At 41.9% G+C, this 22,728-nt stretch overlaps 1 protein-coding gene across 2 annotated transcripts in view; it reads right to left on the bottom strand.

The window, feature by feature from the left end:
- Positions 1-2,200, bottom strand: part of KATNAL2 (katanin catalytic subunit A1 like 2) — a 67,518-nt gene extending 65,318 nt beyond the window's left edge. For both annotated transcript variants that reach the window (XM_019464134.2, XM_019464136.2), the window contains exon 1: positions 2,051-2,200. In XM_019464134.2, the coding sequence (XP_019319679.2) occupies positions 2,051-2,101 (51 nt within the window). In that variant the 5' untranslated portion in view covers positions 2,102-2,200. The remainder of the gene's footprint in view (positions 1-2,050) is intronic.
- Positions 2,201-22,728: the final 20,528 nt, after the last annotated feature.

The raw sequence follows: 22,728 nt of genomic DNA, 5'->3' as shown, positions 1-22,728 counted from the left end.
ATGAAGAATGGACTAGAGGGAGGCAAAAACCAATGGGAAGAATAGTTAGGAGGTTGTTGCAGTGGTTCAGGTAAAAAATCATGGTGGTTGGGTCAGGCTCTCAGCCGTGGAGAGAGGGATGATTAAAGACCTATTGTAGAAGTGGAACAAAAGGTTTGCTGCTGTCTTATGTAGAGGACAGAAGGGAGGGACTAGGAGGAAGGAGCTAAGGATACTCCGAGAATTCTGATTTGAGCAATTGGGTGGATGTTGGTTTCACATTCCCAAGTAGACCAAGGTACAGGTTTTAGAAGAGAAGGCAAAAAGTCAGATATTGAACAAATTAAGATGCAGACACATGACACAAGATTTGTCAAGTAGTCTGTTGATTCATTGTCCTCTCTGTATTTCCATCTTCTAGGACGCTATGTGGGCTTGGGGCCCAGCAAAGTAATCCAGTCTAGAGTCAGTTTGGGTAGTAGGGGGTTGTGGGCATATAGATGGCATTGGAAATCATGAAAATGTATGAGACTATTTAGGGCAACGGGTTTTATTTATGTTTAATGGTTATTTATTTTTGAGAGACCGAGAGACAGAGCACAAGCAGGGGAGGGGCAGAGAGAGAGACACAGAATCCCAGGCAGGCTCCAAAGCTCCGAGCTGTCACCACAGAACCCTGTGCGAGGCTGGGACCTGAGCAGAAGTGGGAAGCTTAATCGGAGGGCAGTGGTTTTTAAACCTGGGTATGTGTTTATAAGGCACTTTTCAAGACCCTATCCCAAACTATTTCTGATTCAGTAAATCTTGGTGAGATCCAGGAATCCGCTTTATTAAAAGACAACACAAAAGGCTCTGATGTGGGTAGTTTGGGCTGGATTGAAATGGGCTTGAGCACAATCCAGACGTGAGGCAGTAGCAACACCAAGCGTCACCAATCTTTTCCAGAAGCTGGAATGGAATGGAGGTTGGTAGGTAGAGGCGAATGTGAGGCCAAACAGAGGGTTACGTCATCTTTTGTATTGTTATTATTTTTAAAAAGTGGGACACACTAGGGCAGAGATTCATAACCTTGGCTACACACTGTAATCACCTGTTGGGCTTAAAAAAAAAATGTCGATGCACAGAATCCATCCCAAATCAGTAAATCAGAATCTCTAGAGGTGGGGCCCAGGTATAAGTTGTTTGTTTTTTTTTTTAAGTTTATTTATTTTGAGAGAGAGTTAGCTGTGGGGAGCGGGGGGAGCAGAGACAGAGGAAGAGAGAGAGAATCCCAGGCGCTAAGAGTGCAGAGCCTTAAGCAGGGCTAGATCTCACCAACAGTGAGATCATGACGTGAGCTGAGATCAAGAGTCCCACGCTTAACCCACTGAGCCACGCAGGCACCCCCATCAGTATTTTTTTTAACTTAATTTTATTTATCCTCTGTCCCCACCAAAACATTGTTTTCTCCCCAGTGCCTGGCATTATGTCCTCAATTCATGTGCGTTGTTGTGGAAAGTACTGCTGGCCTTTTACCAGATGATACAACAGAAACCACTTACGTATTGTAAAGTTCACGTAATCTTCGTGTGAAAAGGATTATAGTCCATTTACTTTACTTTCAAATAAGGTAACTCAAGCCCGAGGGGGGAACTAAATACCTAAGATCCCTCGGCCTCGGTAAGTAGCCGATCAGGACCAGAACCCAGTGTCCCAGCTCGCAGGTCAGAGCTGTCCTGCTTTTCAACACTCTTCATTTTGACCACTCCCCCAAACCCGCTCACCCATCAAGGCAGCCTGTTTAATAAATACCAAACCGTCTCCTCAATCACAAACTGCGGCCCCTTTCATCAAACCCGTAGTCACTCCCAAACCCGCCCCTGTCCCGGATCCATCCTATCCCCATCACCACCTCAAGCCCAGCCCCGGGAGTTGACCAGTGGGGCCTACCGTCCCTCACTGCGCTTGCGCCACTCGGCTGGGGACTCTGTCGCCATAGCAACCAGAGACACGCGAATCGGCCTGAAGCAACAGGGGAGAGGAGTTCCTGGTACGGTTCCTTTTTTTTCTTTTTTGTATATGCTTTCCTTACCGCTTCCCGTGCCTGGTGCGTGAATTTGAGGGTCTGGTATGAAAGCTCCATCGGCTACTGTATTAGGGCCGGAAAGGAGAAAAGGGCCAGTCACTGGGCTGACCAGTACTTCCAAGGAAAGCTGCTTGGGGGAACCTGACGCTTAACCAGCCCGCCCCTTTCAGGATTGGCCGGAGCCTAGACAGGTCAGCCAATCACTGGGCACCATTGGATTCTTTCTCATGCCAATCAATGCTAAAATAAGCCCGTTTAAGCCAGAGCGTTTGCACTGCACTGACCAATCAAGAATGGAGAGGGGATGATTGACAGGACTTGGGGCGGGGCTTGAAATTGTTTCAGCTGGTTTAATTCTGTCTCTAAAATGCAAGTTACCAGGTTTGTGTACCAGAGTACTTGTCCTTGATTTCGGCAATTGTTGAGTTCTTTGTGACCCAATGTTTGCGTTCCCAAGACTACACTTTAACATCCATCTTTTCCAGGCCTCCTTCTCCCTCCCTTTTAAGGTAAAGGTTTGGAAGGAGCTTCCTGGTTTACTTTGAGATGCCTCCAAGTGGTCCTTTTAGACTGGAAGAATCTGCTGTGGACTTTGGCTGTCAGAGGCTTTCTGGGATGCAGAGTGTGCATCAACCTTTCCTTCCTCCCCCAACTCCCTCCACACCAGACCTAAGCTCACTCCAAGTGGACAAACATGGACTTGACATTTTCCTCTGCTCCATTTTCTTCTTTGTGATAGCTACTTTGTGTCTTCGGTATCTTTCCCTTCTGTCTCCCTTCCTGTTAATCCTATTCTAAACCATCCCTTCTTCATTATCTTCGGGTTTCTTCTTCCATCCTCTGCCCATAGGATACAAAAATATTCAGATTTCCTCAATCTAAAACACACACACACACACACACACACACACACACACACACACACACCTTCTAATCTTATGATTGTTGAGTTGAATCACCTCTCTCCCATCTACTTCATGCTTTTTTAATGTTTATTTATTTTTGAGACATTTTTGAGACAGAGAGAGACAGAGAATGAGGAGGGGGAGAGAGAGAGGGAGACACAGTATCCAAAGCAGGCTCCAGGCTCTGAGCTGACGTGGGGCTCGAACTCATGAGCTGGGACATCATGACCTGAGCCCAAGTCAGTCGCTCAGCCGACTGAGCCACCCAGGCGCCCCCACTTCAAGCTTTTTGAAAGGACTGGCTACCCTCTTCACTTTGTTACCTCCCATTCATTTCTCAACACATTCTGCCTCTACCCCTTTGAAGTTGTCCTTACTAGAGTCTTCAATAACTTCCTAATTAGGAAAGCCGATTATAGATTATTTTACACTCTATCTTATTTAAATTTAGCACCATTTGAAACTGTTGACCACTCTCCTTAGAAACACTAGCTATAATTTACTAAACATCTGTAGTACCAGACAATGCACTATGTGATTTACGTGGCTATCTAATTTAATCCTAACACCCCATGGAGAAGTTATTGCTACTCCCGATTTACAGTTGTGGAAATGGGCTCAAAGAGCCAAATTAGCCAATTCTAAGTTATCCAACAAGATAACGTTAGGATGCAAAACTAGGTCTCCTGACTAAAGCACTGTGCCTTTCCACTACACCATGCTGCCTCCCTCCCTGTCCAGGCTCACTTGTCATTCCCACCCCCACCCAGGCATACCCCACCCCACCGTCCAGCATACATGATTTATAAAGTACTGAACGGTTTCTTTTACTTGGAGGATCACTCCCACCTCATTTGTCTTTTCAATAAAGACAATAAAACCCTATATTGCCTCCTAAGACTCAGCTCAGAAGTCACCTTCTAGGACAATTCAGTGGAGCTTTTTCTATCACTACAGTTACCCCAAGCAGAGTTTAGGCAGAGAAAAAATTGTTCCTGATTTCTTTACATACCTTTCATGCTGCTCTTATTACATTGTTTTGATGTGATTTTCATAAAATTAAAAACGTAACTCTTTAATATGAATGGACACATGTCAAAGATTCCCCTTAAGTCCTTGAGGGAGCCAGTTAAATGGTAGAGGTGGTTTAAAGAGCATTTTGAGGTACCAGGTATTTGCAGGCACTTAAAGAAAAAGTTAGCATAAGATTGCTAGGTGAGATACAAAACTGGTTAATGTTCTACAGGGCAATACAACCACAGCCTTTGGAATTTTTTCTAAGAGACACAGATACATTCCTCTAGTTTTGGCCATTGACATTTAAATTTTAATTAAAATTAAATAAGGTTATCAATTCAATCCCTCAGCCACACTAGCCACATTTCCAGTGATTAGTCGTCACATGCAGCTAGAGGCTAATATATTGGGCAGCACGCGGATAGAACATTTCCATCATCACAGAAAGTCCTACTGGAGAGAGGTTGAACCTCTTAAACATTGTTCTAGTGTGACATTGAAAGGTCATAATACTCTGTTTTGCCTTATTTCCAAATTTAACATAATTTTTTCTAAAGAATCTCCTTCACATGACTACTGGCTTTCAAATGTTTCTAACCAAGACTCACATTAAGAAATTCATTTTGATCAACTAATATTTGACAAGTGAGCTGAGTATGCTCTAGGGGGGAAGGATAGTCTCTTCAATAAAAGGTGTTGGGAAAATTAGATAGTCACATGCACAAGAATGAGACTGGACCCCTATCTTACAGCACTTACAAAAATTAACTTGAAATGGATTAAAAACTTAAACATAAGACCTGAGACAATAAAACTCCTAGAAGAAAATGTAAGAAAAAGCTCCTTAATATCCATCTTGACAATGATTTTTTTTGGATACGACACTAAAGCACAAGCAACAAAAACAAAAATCAACAAGTGGGACTACATCAAACTAAAAAGCTGCTTCACAACAAAAGAAACTATCAACAAAATGAAAAGACAACCTATGGAACAAAAGAAAATATTTGCAAACCATCTTTCTGATAAGGGGTCTGTCTCCAAAATATACAAGAAACTTACACAACTCACCAGCAAAAGAAACCCAAACAATCCGATTTAAAAAATGGGAGAGCTACAAAGGAACAACAAGTACATGAAAACATGCTCAACATCTCTAATCATCAGGGAAATGCAAATCGTAAGCACAATGAGATATCACCTTACACCTGACTGTAAGAATGACTATTATTGAAAAGCCAGGAGATAACAAATGCTGGCAAGGATATGAAGAGGGAACACTTGTGCCCTGCTGGTAGCAGTATAAAATGGCACAGCCACTATGGAAAACAGCCTGGAGACTCCTTTAAAAGTTAAAAACAGAACTACCATTTGATCTTGCAATTGCACTTCTGGATACATATCCAAAAGAAATGCAATCACCCTCTTGAAGAGATATCTGTACCCTCAAGTTCATTGCAGCATTATTTACAATAGCCAAGACATGGAAACAACCTGGGAATCTAGATGACTAGAGAAATACATCTCTAAAGTGCTGAAAGAAAAAAAAAATACCATGAACTTAGAATTCTATATGCAGTGAAAATACTCTTCAGAAATTTAAGGTGACATTGAAAAGATGACCGCCAAGAGCTGAGAGGTCAGAAGGGAGGCTATGGAAGTAGTGTAGATGAAGAATAATGGGGCAGGGACCGTAAGGACTGAGAGGGGAGATTCTCAGATGAAGTCTTTGGACATCACATGACCACAGAGTTATGCCCAGAGTGGTGTCCCAGATCATCCAAACTCTTCATCTTGACATGTATGTCCCTCCCCAGTCTCATCTCACCATGTCTTAAAATTAGTTTTCATTAAAGCCACCACTTTAGGGGAGCCTGGGTGGCTCAGCCAGTTAAGTGTCGACTCTTGGTTTCAGCTCAGGTAACAGTCTCATGGTTTGTGAGATCGAGCCCCGCATCAGGCTCTATGCTGACAGAGTGGAGCCTGCTTGGGCTTTTCTCTCTCTCCTCTCTCTCTCTCTCTGCCTTTCTCTCTCAAAAAATAAATAAACATCTTTAAAAAAAAACCCACCACTTAAAAAGAAAGAGCAAACACCTAAGCTTTCCCTTTGAGTAAGGAACTCAGGGGCGCCTTGGCTGGCTCAGCTGGTAGAACATGCAACTCTTGATCTTAGGGATGTGAATTCAAGCCCCACGTTGGGCATAGAATTTACTTAAAAGAAAAAAAAGGAAAGAACTCAACTTTTCTCACTGAAGTTCTCTGCTAGCTAGATCTGTTGCGCTAGGGCGGCATTTCTCAAACTTGCCCCTATTGACATTTGGGGAAAGATCATTGTTGTGGGGGACTGACCTGTGCAGACTAGGATGCTTAGTAGCACCCCTGGCCTCTCTCCACTAGTCACCAGTAGCGTTTCCCAAAAATTGTGACAACCAAAAATGTCTCCACGCCTTTCCAAATGCCAAATGTCCCCTGGAGAGTAAACTCATCCCTAGATTAGAACCTAGGATATACACATAGGCATGCACACCTTCCCTCCCCAACCCAGATAAATTAAAAGAAAAAAATAAGAGCAAAATTCTGTTCCACAGATCATTTTTTTTCTTTTTTAAAAAGTTTTATTTCCGTATAGTTAACATAGAGTGTTCTGTTAGTTTCAGGCATACAATGTAGTGACTCAACAGTCCTACACGTTACCCAGTGCTCATCAGGGTAAGTGTACCCTTAATCCCCTCCAGCTATTTCCCCCATCCCCTCTGTTCAACAGGTCATTTTATCTTCACTTCTGGAAGATGTTTCCATGTCCCATCCCATGCCCTCCTCCTCTTGGGGCCACATGAACCTCTTCCACCGCTGACCCTTGGGCCTGGTTTTCTTTTCCATTCTCTTTAACATGGGCACACTTTTGGGAGTGTCAGGCAAGATCAGAACAATCTTGCTATCCCGGGTGTATGCCTCCAGCTGTGCCATTTGTCATCTCCGTAGGGGACTGTGATATTGGACATCTGGCAGTGCCCATTGTCCTCTGCCTCTGAGTTTCCCACAATACACCTCAGCGGTGTTTGTCTCTCGTGTTGTGGCCTTCAGCATCATGTAGGACTTTGACCGACACACCATTAGACAACTCAACGGGAAGTGAGTGTGGTCCAGCGTCCTCTTCCTTTCTGGTGCAACGGTAACTCCAGGGACCTTGACGGTGTGAGGTGAGCGAATGGTCGGTTCCAGGCTCTCAGAACCAAGTTTTTTAAGGTGTCAATTAGCTTCCTAACCTGTTAATACCTACAGAGAAAAAGAAAAATTCTCCTTTTTCTTAGAAAAACTTATTTTCGGGGCGGGTGGGTGGCTTAGTAGGTGAAGCATCGGACTTCAGCTCAGGTCACGATCTCACGGTTTGTGAGTTCAAGCCCCACAATGGGCTCTCTGCTGTCAGTGTGGAGCCAGTTTCAGATCCTCTATCCCCTCTCTCTTTCTCTTTTAAAAATAAAATATTGGGGGAAACAAGAAAAACTTATTTTCCCTCCTTTTATACATCACATTAATATTTCTTATGCTTGTGTTTTAAACAGTTTAAATACTGGGGTGCCTGGGTGGCTCAGTCGGTTAAGCGTCTGATCTCGGCTCAGGTCATGATCTCACAGTCCATGGGTTTGAGCCCCGGGTCGGGCTCTGTGCTGACAGCTCAGAGCCTGGAGCCTGCTTCGGTCTATGTCTCCCTCTCTCTCTGCCCGCACCCCCTGCTCATGCTCTGTCTCTCTGTCTCAAAAATAAATAAAACATTAAAAAAAATTTTTTTAACTGTTTAAATACTTACCAAAGTAACAAAATTGTGTCTGATGCACACATTGTGTCATTTGATGTATATGAGACAGAGCTCAAGCTTTACCACTTGTTTCACAGGGCATGTTATTTTCTAAAGTATTCAAAACATGGGGCGCCTGGGTGGCTCAGTCGGTTAAGCTTCCGCCTTTGGCTCAGGTCATGATCTGATGGATCATGAGTTCGAGCCCCTCGTAGGGCTCTGTGCTGACAGCTCAAAGTCTGGAGCCTGCTTTGGATTCTGTGTCTCCCTCTCTCTCTGCCCCCCGCTCTCAAAAATAAGTAAACATTAAAAAAATAAAGTATTCAAAACACAGTCCAACTTCAGTTGGAGAAAACAAGTTATTCCTCTCTCTCACACAGCAAGGATGTTATATAAAGTGAATTCTGAATGTTTTTCAACCATAAACTTTGATTTATTGTTTACTCTCTTCAAATCATACCTTAATCCATCAATCCCTACCGATTTCTCTCCCCTAGCCTCTCCCCCAAATGAATACTTGGATTTCTGTACTCACAACTTCACTTGTGTCAAACCGCCCTCCACGGGACTTCTCTAGACGTGCAAGAATGAGGGGGAGTTTTCAAGAATGACCAGAAATATACCTGCCTAACTGCAAACGCTGTGACAGTCAACTATAAGTCACCTCTGAATATATGTCGTTAAAACTCCACATTTTACGTTGCTAAAAAAATCCTGCCATTCTTTCAAAACTGTCAACTCCGTCAATGGGAAGAGAAAACGTTTTAATCATACAGACATTCCGTGTTGATAGAAATCTCCCTCTGCCAAAGATTGTTGAAATGCAAGAATAAAACTTTTCCTGGATCTTATCCAAAAACAGAATGAAATCTGGGTTTTGCCCCATCACGGAGATCAGGCTCATTTTCTGATTTACCCCCAATAGTATTAAAATGTTTGCTCTGTTTTCCTAACTTCATCTCTACAACAGCCCCTCCCTCTGCCCTTCCTGCAGCCACAGGTAGCCGCTCAGCGCTCCTCTCCAGAGTCAGAGTCCAGAATGGCAACCTTTACTGCTCTGTGATACTGGGAACAGTATTGGACCTGCCCAAGTGCTGTCTCCTCATCTGTAAGAGGGGAATAGTAATACCCTCTCATAGTATTGTAAGAATTAAATGAGACCATGCCTGGGAAAGTCTATCTTAGTCAAGTTTCTTTGATCAAGAGGTTGTTTACTTTTCTGCTTTTAGGATGAGTAATCAACAAAACAAAGAGGCTTACCCACATTCATTTTAAAAATGAAGGGACTGGATTTCATGGGAAGGATAGAGGGGTAACTATGTCTTTAAGCCAAGAAAATATTGACCAACAAGTCCAGAAAGGGCAGATACCAGTGCAGCTTCAGGGACCTCAACAGCTGTCCCCATCATTCAAAACTGTCCTGCCATTAACATGACTCATCTTCAAACTTCTTTAGCCTGTGCGTCTCTCAGCACAAATTTTCAAGAAAAAGAATCTGATTGCTTCCTCCTGGCTAACAGATGAGCTTTTCTCACCCAGCGTTTGATCCAGATCCAATTAGCTGTGACTAGGGAGGAAGATTTCATGTCACAGATAGGTTCTCAGGGCCTATGAGAAGGGAGGGAGGCCGATGCGCACCCCAAAAGTATGTGGTCGTCGTGTCTGGAAATGCCCGGTACATAATGCATGCTTACTGAGCCTTAGCTATTGTTATTGTTGACAGAGTACCCTGTAATTTTTCCCTTTTATGTGTTTGATTATATCTTTAAAAAAATTTTTTTTTAACGTTTCTTTATTTTTGAGAGACAGAGCATGAGTGAGGGAGGGGCAAAGAGAGAAGGAGACAGAATCTGAAGCAGGCTCCAGGCTCTGAGCTGTCAGCACAGAGCCTGACGTGGGGCTTGAACCCACGAACCGTGAGATCATGTCCTGAGCCGAAGTCGGATGCTTAACCAACTGAGCCACCCAGGCACCCTAGATTACACCTTTAAACAAAACAAAACAAAACACTAAAGTATCATTCCTCTCCTTTTTGAATGAAAAAGAAATCTCTCATTTATTTGTTCATCCAAAAAACATGTCATACTTAACGAGTCAAAAATATTCTCAGCACCAAGGATATGGCAGAGAGCAAGGTCCCCACTTTCGTGGAACTTATATTCTAGTGGAAGCTGGGGACTCTGGGAATAACTATATCCATAAACCATGAATTAATATAATTTGAGGTAGTGAGAAGGTCCAAAAGAAAAATAAAACCGTTTGAGGGGATAAATAATGATAGTGGAGGAAGAATAAGATCTTAAGAGCTAAATGTCGGAGATAAAGCAAGGGCCTGTGGACTGCGGTATGGAGTTGAATTTTTATTTTTAGAGTGATTAAACCCACTGAAAGGTTTTGCATAGGGAGATGGTACATCAGATATATATTTATAAAATATCATTCTGGCTAGCATGTGGAGAATAATCGTGGAACAAGACAGAAAGCAAGGAAATGAGACGGGAGGCTACTGTGGTCATTCGGGAACAGGGAATTATTAAAGAATGATCAGATTTAGGATCTGTTTTGTTTTGGTATGAAATGTTTCAAGCACACAAAAATAGACAAAAGTAGATTGGTATATCCACCTTCCGGGTCTGTCATATCTTAACACTGTGCCTTATTTGCTTCAGGTCCTTTTTTTTTTTTTTTTAATTTTTATTTACTTATTTTTGAGTGGGTAGAGGGGCAGAGAGAAAGGGAGAGAGAGAATCCCAAGTAGGCTCTGAGCTGTTAGCACAGAGCCCAAGGTGGGGCTCGATCTCTCAAACTATGAGATCATGACCTGAACTGAAATCAGGAGTCGGACACTTAACCAACTGAGCAACCAAGCTCTCATGCCTTTTTTTTTTTTTTAACAAAAAACTTTATAAATACAGTACAATCTCCCAGAATGCCCCCACAGGTCCTATTCCTTTCTCAGAGGCCCCAACTGTTCTGGTTTTGGTATTCATCATTCACATGTTTGTTTCTGAACTTCTATCGCATATGTGTATATCCATAAATATATACCATTGTTTCAAATTTGGGAAAACTTGTAGAAAGGATATATAACTTTTCCCACCTTGATTTTTTCATTTCATAGTTTTTGAAATTTGTCCATTTATTGTATGTAACTCTGGCTTATTCATTTTTCTTCTTATACTATACACATAGCATTCTTTTTTAGGAATATAGCACAATGTATATATCCACTCTCTTCTTGATGGAGATAAGTTGTTTTCAGGATTTCATTATTACAAACAGTGTTTATTACAACGCACTTGTACATGGGGTGCCTGGGTGGCTCAGTCAGTTAAGTGTTCGACTTTGGCTCAGGTCATGATCTTGCAGTTTATGAATTCGAGCCCCTCATCGGGCTCTGTGCTGACAGCTCAGAGCCTGAGCCTGAGCCTGAGCCTGCTTCGGATTCTGTCTCCCTCCATCTCTGCCCCTCCTCCATTCATGCTCTGTCTCTCTCTCTCAAAAATAAAAATACACATTAAGAAAAAGAAAGAAACACTCTTGTACATATCTCCTACTGTGCCTGTGCGGGTGTAAGAGATTCTCTAGGTGGGTGCTTCCTAGCCTTTTTCAGGTCACAGCACACAAAGAAAATGATAAAACTTCTGTGGCATGTTGATAAATTGGAAGGGATTTAGAACACCTATATGGGCCTTGGTAAAAAACAAACAAACAAAAAACAAGCTCATTACTTTTTTCTTATAATTATGAGAAGAAATGGAATAGTAAAGTGCTACGGAAACTGTGAAATATTAAACTTATATAAAACTTAAAAAAAATTTTCAAAAGTTTTAATGAAAAGCTTGAGAGAACTTCCATAAGCAGATTTAGTGCTTGAAATGTCTATACTTCCTGATCAAGACATTTTAACAACAATGTCTTCAAATTCTTACAGATACAACTGAAAATAAATTTTACACTTTTACCATTATTTAAAGGTTGAAATTGTTAGCAAACTGGTGCAGCCACTGTAGAGCACAGAATGGAGTTAGCTTGAAAAATTAAAAATAGACCTGTGATCCAGTAATCACGTTACTGGGTATATACCTAAAGAGCACAAAAACACTAATTTGAAGGGATATGCGCAGTCCTATGTTTATTGCAGCTTTATTTACAATAGCCAAATTATGGAAGCAACCTGTGTCCATCAGTCCATGAATAACAGGTAAAGATGATGTGGTATAGGCCACCTGGGTGGCCTGGGTTGAACATCCCACTCTTGATTTTGGCTCAGGTTGTGATCTTGAGGTTCATGGGATCCAGCATGGAGCCTGTTTCGGGTTCTCTGTCTTCCTGTCTCTCTGCCCCTCCCCCACTTGTGCGCGCGCTCTCTCTCTCTCTCTCTCTGTCAAAATAAATGAATATTAAAAAAAAAAGACAATGTGATGTACACACACACACACACACACACACACAGGAATATTACTCAGCCATTAAAAAATGATATCCTGCCATTTGCAAAACAATGGACGGAGCTAGAAAGTATAATGCTAAGTGAAATAAGTCAGAGAAAGACAAATACCATCTGTGGAATTTAAGAAACAAAACAAATGAGCAAAGGGGGAAAAAAAGAGGCAAACCAAGAAACAGACTCTTAACTATAGAGAAGAAACTGATGGTTACCAGAAGAGAGGTGGCCATGAAGGGGTGAAATAGATGATGGGGATTAAAGAGTACGCTTGCTGGGCGCCTGGGTGGCTCAGTCAGTTATGCATCTGACTTTGGCTCAGGTCATGCTCTCACTGTTTGTAAGTTTAAGCCCCGCGTGGGGCTCTGGGCTGACAGCTTGCTCAGAGCCTGCAGCCTACTTCAGATTTCCGTGTAAACATCTCTCTTTCTGCCCCATACCCCCCACTTGTGAGCACTTTCTCTCTCTCTCTCTCTCCATCCCTCCCTCTTTCTCTCAAAAATAAATATTTACAAAAAATAAAGAGTACACTTGTGATGAGCACTGAGTAATGTATAGAGCCCCGCTTCTCTCTCTCTCTCTCTCTCTCTCTCTTTCTGTGCCTCATGGGATTCTCTCTCTCTCTCTCTGCCCCTCGCTCACTTGTGCCCTGTCTCTCAAAAAAAAAAAAAAGTCTAATACCCCCCAGGGTGCCTGGATGGCTCAGTGGGTTAAGCATCTGACTCTTGATTTCAGCTCAGGTCATGATCTCATGGATTCGTGAGTTCAAGCCCCACATCAGGCTCTGCGCTCACAGTGTGCAGCCTGCTTGGGATTCTCTCTCTCTCCCTCTCTCTCTCTGCCCTCCCTCACCTGCACACACCCACACTCTCTCTCTCACAATAAATTAATAAACATTAAAAAAATCTAATGCCCCCCAAAATAAAATAACAAAAATAAAAGTCTAATAGCCATTTTATTTTCTATCATTGGAAAATACAATTTTGAATGATAAACATTTTATCATTACAATATGATTTATCATTTAATGATCAACAAAATAGGCTTTACATTCTAGCTGTGCTTATAGTATAGAAAATTCACATATACCCAGTTCCCTTATTATTAACACCTCATATTAATGTGGTATATATGTCACAATTAATAAACAAATATTAGTACATTATTATTAACTAAAATTCATACTTTATACAGATTACCTTAGTTCTTGCCTAATGTCCTTCTATAGCAGGATCTCAGCCACATTATATTTAGTTGTTATATCACCTTAGGTTCATCTTGGCTGTGATTGTTTCTGACTTTCCTTGTTTTTTGATGACCTTGAAACTTTTAAGGAGTATTGATCAGGTACTTTGGAGAATATCTCATAAGTGAGATTTGTCTGATGTGTTTTTTTTTTTTTTTTTTTTTTTAATTTTTAACGTTTACTCATTTTTGAGAGACAGAGAGTGACAGAGTGTGAGCAGGGGAGGGGCAGAGAGGGAGATACAGAATCCAAAGCAGGCTCCAGTCTCTGAGGTGTCAGCACAGAGCCCGAGGTGGGGCTCAAACCCATGAACCGTGAGATCATGACCTGAGCCGAAGTTGGACGCTTAACCGACTGAGCCACCCAGGAGCCCCTGATGTTTTTCTCTTAATTAAACTGGGGTTATAGGTTTTTGAGAGGAAGACCACAGAGGTAAATTGCCATTCTCATGATATCATATCAAGGGTGCATACTATGATCGTAACTTACCATATCTCATCAGAACTGGGGAGATGACAAAAAACTGTCTCATGACAGTCTCTGTGATACAGAAGCAACTGAGAAACAGACTTGTAGCAGCTCCTCACAAATCTCCATGTTGGTTTTTAGTCATTTGATCCTGTTTTCTGGCATGTCTGGTAATTTCTGAGCACATGTCAAGCATTGTGTATAAATTCTATATTAGTTTTCCCCTTCATTAGTTTCTTCTTATGTTTAGTATGTCTTTCTTCTTACTTTCCTTGGATATTTTACTGTTCTCTTATTTAAAGTTGTTCAGGTCAACTGATCACCAGCTTTTTTTTCCCTAACTGTAAATTTAAGGTTAAATTTCTCTATAACTGTAGTTATAGGTACAACTCAGGGACCTTTTTTTTTTTTTTTTTTTTAATTTACATAGTGCTATAATGATTTCAGGAGTAGATTCCAGTGATTCATCCTCCATGTATAACACCCAGTGCTCATCCCACCAAGTGTCTTCCTTAATGCCCCTTACCCATTTAGCCCCTCCCCCCTCCCACGACCCAAGCAACCCTGTTTGTTCTCTGTATTTAAGAGTCTCTTATGTTTTGTCCCCCTCTCTGTTTTTATATTCTTTTTGCTTCCCTTCCCTTATGTTCATCTGTTTTGTATCTTAAATTCCACATATGAGTGAAGTCATATGATATTTGTCTTTCTCTGACTGACTTATTTCGCATAGCATAATACCATCTAGTTCCATCCATGTTGTTGCAAATGGCAAGATTTCATTCTTTTTGATTGCCGAGAATACTCCATTGTGTATATATACCACATCTTTATGCATTCATCTATTGATGGACATTTGGGCTCTTTCCATACTTTGGCTGTTGTCAATAGCACTGCTATAAACATTGGGGAACATGTGCCCCTTTGAAATGGCACACCTGTATCCCTTAGATAAATACCTAGTAGTGCAGTTGCTGGGTCGTAGGGTAGTTCTATTTTTAACTTTCTAAGGAGCCTCCATACTGTTTTCCAGAGTGGCTGCACCAGTTTGCATTCCCACCAGCAGTGCGAAAGGGTTCCTCTTTCTCTGCATCCTTGCCAACATCTGTTGCCTGAGTTGTTAATTTTAGCCATTCTGACTGGTGTGAGGTGGTATCTCATTGTGGTTTTGATTTGTATTTCCCTGATGATGAGTGATGTTGAGCATTTTTTCATGTGTCTGTTTGCTATCTGGATGTCTTCTTTGGAAAGTGTCTATTCATGTCTTTTGCCCATTTCTTCAATGAATTTTTTTTGGGGGGTTGTTGAGTTTGATAAGTTCTTTATAGATTTTAGAGACTAACCCTTTATCTGATAGGTCATTTGCAAATATTCTCTCCCATTCCATTGCTTGCTTTTTAGTTTTGGTGGTCGGAGATTTTGATATGTAGTATTTTCATTACCATTCAGGTAAATAGTTTAAAATTTTTCATAGTGATATTTCCTTTGACTCATAGGCTATTTAGAAGGGTATTTCTTCATTTCCAAAAATGTGGCGATTTTCTAGTTATCTCTTACTGAGTTTTAGCTTAATTGTGCATAGATCATAATCTGTATGATTCCAATCCTTTTAAATTTAGTGAAAATCAACAACAAAAAAACCCAAACAACCTGATTTTAAAAATTGGTAAAGGTTTTGAGTAGACATTTCTTCAAAGAAGATATACATGTGGCCCATAAGCACATGAAAAAGTACTTACATTAGTAATCATTAGGGAAATGCAAATCAAAACCATAAGATATCAGTTTGCTCCTATTAAGATGGCTACATTAAAAAAAAAAAAACAGAAAATAACAAGTGTTGATGTCGATGTGGAACATTTGAACCCTTGTGCACTGCTGGTGAAAATGTAAAATGGTGCAGCCACTGTTGAAAACGGGATGGCAGTTCCTCAAAATGTAAAAACAGAATTACCATATGACTCAGCAATTCCACTTCTGGGTATATCCTGAAAAGAACTGAAAGCAGGGTCTCAAAGAGATATTTCTATACCCATGTTCATAGCAGCATTATTCACAATAGCCAAAAGGTGGAAGCAACTTTCTATGAACGGAATGTCTGCGTCCCCCCCCCCCCCCCCCCCGACCCCAAACCCATCTGCGTTAAAGCCCTAATTCCCAATTTGATGGTAGTTGGAGATGGGGCCTTTAGGAGGTAACTGGGTTTAGCTGAGGTCACGAGAGTGAAAGCTCTAAGATGGGATTAATGCCCTTATGAGAAGATGAAGAGACCACAGCTCTTTCTACTGTGTAAGAATATAGCAAGAAGGCAGCTATCTGTACACTAGGAAGCAGGCCCTCATCAGACACCAAATCTGCTGGCACCTTGATCTTGAACTTCCCAGCCTCCAGAACTGTGTATGTGTGGGGGGAAGTTGTTGTTCAAGCTACCCGGTGTGTGAGATTTTGTTTCGGTAGCCCAGACTAAGACACAACCTGTGTTGACATATAAACAAAATATTGTATATCCATACAATGGAATATTATTCAGCTTTAAAAAGGAAGAGAATTCTGTCCTATGCTACAATATCGTTGAACTCTGAAGACATTATGCTGAGGAAAATAAGCCAGTCACAGACACAAAGGCCCTATAATTCCACTTACATGAGGTACCGGGAGCAGCCAAATTCATGGGGAAAGCAGTATGGTGGTGGCCAGGGGCCAGGGGCAGAGGAAAATGGGGAGTTATTTTTAGATGAGTTTTGGTTTGGAAAGATAAAGAGTTCTGCAGATGGATGGTGGCGATGGTTACGCAACAGTGGCTAGTCTTTATTTTTTTATTAAAAAATTTTATTTTAATGTTTATTTTTGAGAGAGACACTGCTAGTGGGGGGGAAGGGCAGGGAGAGGGAGACACACAGATTCTGCAACAGGCTCCAGGCTCTGAGCTGTCAGCACAGAACCTGACGCGGGGATCGAACTCACAAACGGTGAGATCATGACCTAAGCTGAAATTGGATGCTTAACCAACTGAGCCACTCAGGCACCACAACAGTATGACTATTCTTAATGGCAGTAAGCCGTACACTTAAAATGGTTTAAGATGGTAAATTTTATGTGTGGTTTATTACAATTTTTTAAATTGTTGAGACTTGCTTCATGGTCAGTGTATGTTTAATTTTTGCAGATGTTCCTTAAGTGCTTGAAATAACACATTTTCTGCACATTAAAGTCACTTGGTCGAGTTTGTTAATCATGTTCTAACAAAAATCTAGATCTTTAATGATTTTTTTCTTTGCCTTTTTGTATTAATTACTAAGGTAGGTATGGTAAAATGCTTCACTATACTTGTGGATTTATTCTATTTCTCACTGTGGTTCTATATGATACATGGAAGTCATGCCATCAGTTGCACACAATTTAAAACTGCTATATTTTATTGGTGAATTAAACTCCCTTGGGAAATCCCAAGTATGGCCTCCCTATAAGGTATTCAGTTCATTTATAGTCAGTTCCTCCTGATCTAGAGGCAGTTTACTGGGCAGCAGTCGTTTTTAATTTTTTAAATGTTTATTTTGAGAGAGAGCACATGAGAGTAGGGGGCGGGGGAGGGTCAGAGAGAGAGGGAGGGAGAGAATCCCAAGCAGGCCCCTTGCTGTCAGTGCCGAGCACAATACTGCGCTCGAGCTCACAAACTGAGATCATGACCTGAGCCAAAATCAAAGTGGGACGCTTGGGGGTGCCTGGGTGGCTCAGTCGGTTAAGCCTCTGACTCTTGGTTTTGGCTCAGGTCATGATCTCAAGGTTCTGTGGGTTTGAGCTCTGAGTTGGGCTCTGCACTGGCAGCAAGGAGACTGCTTTGGCTTCTCTCTCTCCCTCTCTCTGCTGCTCCCCTGCTCACACTGCCTCTGTCTCTCAGAATAAATAAATAAACTTAAAAAAAAAAGAGTGGGACACTTAATGAATTGAGCCATCCAGGTGCCTCCAGAGGCCATTTTTTAAATCATAACACTCTATCAGTTTCCAGTGAACAAAGTTGGAAAGTTAACTGAAGGTCGAGTTCTCATGCAGCATGGGAAAGGGTTTTGTTACCCTTTCACCTAGTGTTTTTCATCAGTCTGGAAAGTCTCAGGTTTTCTCTCTCCTCACATATTACTTCTGCCTCATTCTGACTTTCTTGTTCTTTGAGGACTCCAATTAAACATCTTTTGGACCTTTTCAACATCATCTCATGTCTCCATGAGATGTCAATATTTTCCTAGGCATTTTCCATTTTTTTTTCTTTTGTTTTCTCTGTACTTCCTTCTGACATATGTTCTGGTTATTTTCTCCTAAACTGTGTGTAATATACTACTAAACCTATGCATTGAGTTCTTAAACCTCTCAATTCTGGAATAGAGTTTCTGCTAGGTTATTTTTTTTAAACCTTTTATTTTTTAGTGCAAGCATGCTTTTTATTTCAGTCTTCTGACTACATGTTGGTCATGTTATTTGGAAAATTATCTGTGTCGGGTAATTTGAGGTTTGGGGTGATGATATCTTCCTCTGGAGAGAACTTCAGTTTGTTTCTGCCCAGTGCCTATAGCTTGCCACTCTAGGCCCTGTTTATTCAATATACAGAACTTGAGATTTTATTACTGTTAAACCTGATTGCAATCTGTGGAAGTGCTGATTGACTCCTGGTTCATCTTTACCCTATAGGGTCTTGTATTAAATATGTGGGGTGTTTATTAGACTTTCCATCTTCTGTGGTACTACATTTAGACTTACTTCTCTCTTGCTCAGCAATCCTGCAAAAGTCATAGTTACTTTATAGATTTTACTTTTGGATCATTAAATGCCTTCAGGACAAATGTTTGGTTTCACTGCCTGGAATACTTCCTTCTAACATTTTGGCTGGATAATTCCTTATACAGTATTGGGCATGTGGTTCTGCTTTTCTAAACCCAGATTTTTATGTTGGTTTTCAGGTGATGAGTTGGATCAAATGACCAAGTTGTTTATTATATATGCTGTGTGAAACCATCCTTGCATTACAAAGGTAAGAGCTGTTTATAAGTTAGATGGAAAAACTAATTTTTGTCTAGTTTTGGCATCAAAATTATTATAGCACTTAAAAATAAGTAGAGAATGTTGCTTCATTTTTTAGTTCTCTCTATAGTATTAGAAATCAGATCATTGGTTGCTTCTTGTGGGAGCTTTGACTGGGAAGGGGCAAGAAGTCACTTGGAACTTTCAGGGCTGATGGAAATGTTCTGTATCTTGACAAGCATTTTTCAAAACTAATTGAAGAATTTACTTAAAATATGAGGATTTCATTATATGTAAATTATGCCTTAGTAAAAATTATTGTTCAAATATTAATAATTATTGAATCTAGTTGGGATATATACAGGTGTTCATTGTATTATGCTTTCAACTTTTCCTGGTGTTTAAAAATTTGCGGGGTGCCTGGGTGGCTCAGTTGGTGAAGTTTCCCACTTGGGCTCAGGTCATGATCTTGCAGTAAATGAGTTCGAGCCCCGCATTGGGCTCTGTGCTGACAGCTCAGAGCCTGGAGCCTGCTTCGGATTCTGTGTCTCCCTCTCTCTCTCTCTGCCCCTCCCCAGCTCACGCTCTGTCTCTCTCTCAAAAATAAAACATTAAAAAATAAAATAAAAATTTCAGAATAAAAAGTTGGGGATATGAAGTTAAAAGATAAATTCATTGTTCAGTTTCTTTCATATTAGTTTCAATAACGGTCAAGATCAAACACTATCAGAAAAGTGTTAAGGAGTGAAGAAATGTAATTAAAACAGATGTATGCTTGGCAAAGGAAGAAAGGTGGCTTGGAAATATAGGAGGCTTGAAAATCATGATTATACGGAGGAAGAAATCAGTGGAAAAGAGAGATGTTGAGATCAGGGAGGGTTGATGGGTTTAGAGACAGGAAGGAAAAGGATTAACAAGACAGGTGCTTGGAACTGAATTAAAAACTTCACTGCATGGTCCAGCCTCGTTAAGTCTTTTCTAAAGACACTGGTATATATTACATGGGTATATGAGAGTCTCTTAATAATTTTATTTTGGTATGTGTTTATCAGCTGTTTAGATATAAAAAAATTATCATCTATTGCTTCGTAAGTTCATAAAGTCATGTATCTTAACTCATTTACTCCTTCACCATCCTGAGTTCAGGAATAATCATTCCTGTTTTATAGATTAGAAAATGAGGTTGTGACTTTGCTAAAGTTACACAGCTAATAAGTGAAAAAGCCACTCCTGAGACTTTTGACTTCATGTAACCCTAGGCCACTTTAATTACAATACTGAGGTTTTAAAATTTGAGCTAGATTAAGGGGGTGGATCAGTCAGGTAATTGCCTTGAACCTCAATTCATATAAACTGTTGACACATTCTATCATTGAAAATATGAGGGGGGGGCGCCTGGCTGGCTCAGTTGGTGACGTGTGTGACTTTTGACCTCAGGGTGGCAAGTTTGAGCCCCACATTGGGTGCAGAGATTACCAAAAAATAAAATCTTGAACAAAAGGTAATAAGGAGAAAATTGCATTTAATGTAATTCCCCCCTGGGGTAATAGTTCTGTGTGTGGCCAGAAGTGGTACTTTGGTATGTGGCCTCAAGTGGTGGTAAGGTTACCACACTTTCCTCCTCCCAACTCTGCTCCAAGGACATTTCATGCCACATTATAAGGAAGTTAGATTCAAGTAAGTGCAGGGCTTTCTTTCTCATGAGTAGGATACACAAATTTAGACCAGAGCTAAACTGTTTGTGACAGTAAAGAGACAGGCGTCTTCTCTACCCTTTAGCACTCAGGCCTTCCTTAAAACAAGTATTGGAATGAGTATTCAGAGTATAGTTTAGAAAAGATGCCAAGTTAGTAATCTGGTCTAGGGAGACAAAGTAGCATCGTATTTCAGATGCTAATAGCAAACCCATCTAAAACTATCTGAAACAGTAATGGAAGGGTATTGGCTTATGCAAGTTGACAAGTACAGAGGTCAAAGTTAATTCTGGAATATTTTTAAGGTGATTCTTCTCCATGAGTTGGGCTGGCCCCTCATTGTAGCAAAATAGTTAGAGCACTCCACAAGCTAGAAAGTCTCATTTCTCATCACTGCATAAATGGGCCCACTCTTGATCTCATTGGCAAAGCCTGAAAATGCCCTGTAGTAGTGGATTTACAGGTTCAGTTCTGACGTAATCACGTGGCAAGGAAGACATTAGTTATTATTAGGCCTGTCTGGGGCAGCACTTAGAATTCTTTGCAGTCAAACCTGCCTGACCCTACAATGAATACTACAAAACAAGCCTCAGTGAGGCCGTGCTTCTCTTAATTTTGTGTGTATGTTGGTCCCTCTTATGTGTTGTAAGCTTTTTTTTTTTTTTTTTAACACTTATTTATTTTTGAGACAGAGAGAGACAGAGCATGAATGGGGGAGGGTCAGAGAGAGGGAGACACAGAATCTGAAACAGGCTCCAGGCTCCGAGCTGTCAGCACAGAGCCTGATGCGGGGCTTGAACTCACTGACTGCGAGATCATGACCTGAGCCGAAGTCGGCTGCTTAACCGACTGAGCCACCCGGGCGCCCCTGTGTTGTAAGCTTCTTGATGGAAGGATTGTATTACATTCTATTCATCTTTCTTATTCCCTCAAAGCTCCCAGTTCACAGTGGCCTTCACTTAACGCCTGTTGAACAATGTTAAACTCCACTGAGGTATAAACCAAGGCCTAAGGAGAATCAGCGAAGATCGAGGATACGCCACGCTAAGACCCTAAAGTTCATGGTGGAGAGCCAGCGTTAGAACCCACTCTAGATACTGTTCACTCTTTCTTTTATTCATTAAACATACAGGAAGGAATGGGAAGAAGCACTAGGCAGGAACCGTATTAAACAGGGCCTTGCAAATTATAATAAGCGTTTTAATATTCTGTCGTGGGTGGGTTTCATCCACTTCTTCAAAGAAATTTGAACCCTGTACTCGGTCCGGTGAGTTTTCTCAACAGCTTGACTCAGCATCTTCTCTCATCCTTTATCAGCACGTCAGGGCTGCCATCAAGCTTCCTTCCATCTATTCTGCCCTTGGCATTTCATTCTTTCCTAGCTATCTGATTTCCCTGACCCCTCGACTTTTTAACAACCAGGGTTCTTCTGAGCGCTCTTATTTCGCTCTCTTATTTCACGTCTCCCCAGTCCCACCGCCCGGCCCTCTCAACTCGGCAGTCCATGACATTCAGTCGCCCTTGAAAGTCTGAAGGAATCAGCCAGGTTAGTACTTTGAGGATATTACCAATCCAAAGAGATCTCACCCATCCTGCACCATTAGATCGGAACAATGGCTTACCCGACACCCATATTTTGATTGTTCCGCTACTACAATGGGGGATGGTTTTATCTGCGGCTGCTTCCTCCAGCTACAGCCACCGTGTGGAAGGGCACCGTTAGAATTTTCCCGAAATGTTGCCGCCAGGAGTCAGGAGTCCCGTTCACCTCTTCTTCCTCTCCGCCGCTCCCCCGGGCCAGGCGCTCCCGCGGGCCGGCCGGTAACGCTCAGTCGCCACCGCGCTTCCAGGGGAGGGAGGCGCCGTGCGGGGCCGAGGGGTGCACGGCCGCAGGCCCGGGCGATGGAAGGCGTGCGGGAGGCGGGTAGGCCGCGGGAGAGGGCGGGAGCTGACGCGCCGCGAACGCCGCGCGACGGGAGCCCGGGCGGAAGACGTGGGCGGAAGGTGGTGGGCCCGGGGGTGGGGTGGGGGGGGGGGGCGCCGGAGGGCGGGGCCCGCGCGCCCCGGGGGCGGAGCTCCCGCGCCGGTCACGTGACAGGCCCGG

The sequence above is a fragment of the Panthera pardus genome, unplaced genomic scaffold, assembly GCF_024362965.1.
Source record: "Panthera pardus isolate Hobbes unplaced genomic scaffold, ASM2436296v1 HiC_scaffold_15, whole genome shotgun sequence".
Classification (NCBI taxonomy): domain Eukaryota; kingdom Metazoa; phylum Chordata; class Mammalia; order Carnivora; family Felidae; genus Panthera; species Panthera pardus.
This window is presented reverse-complemented; position numbering and strand designations above follow the sequence as displayed.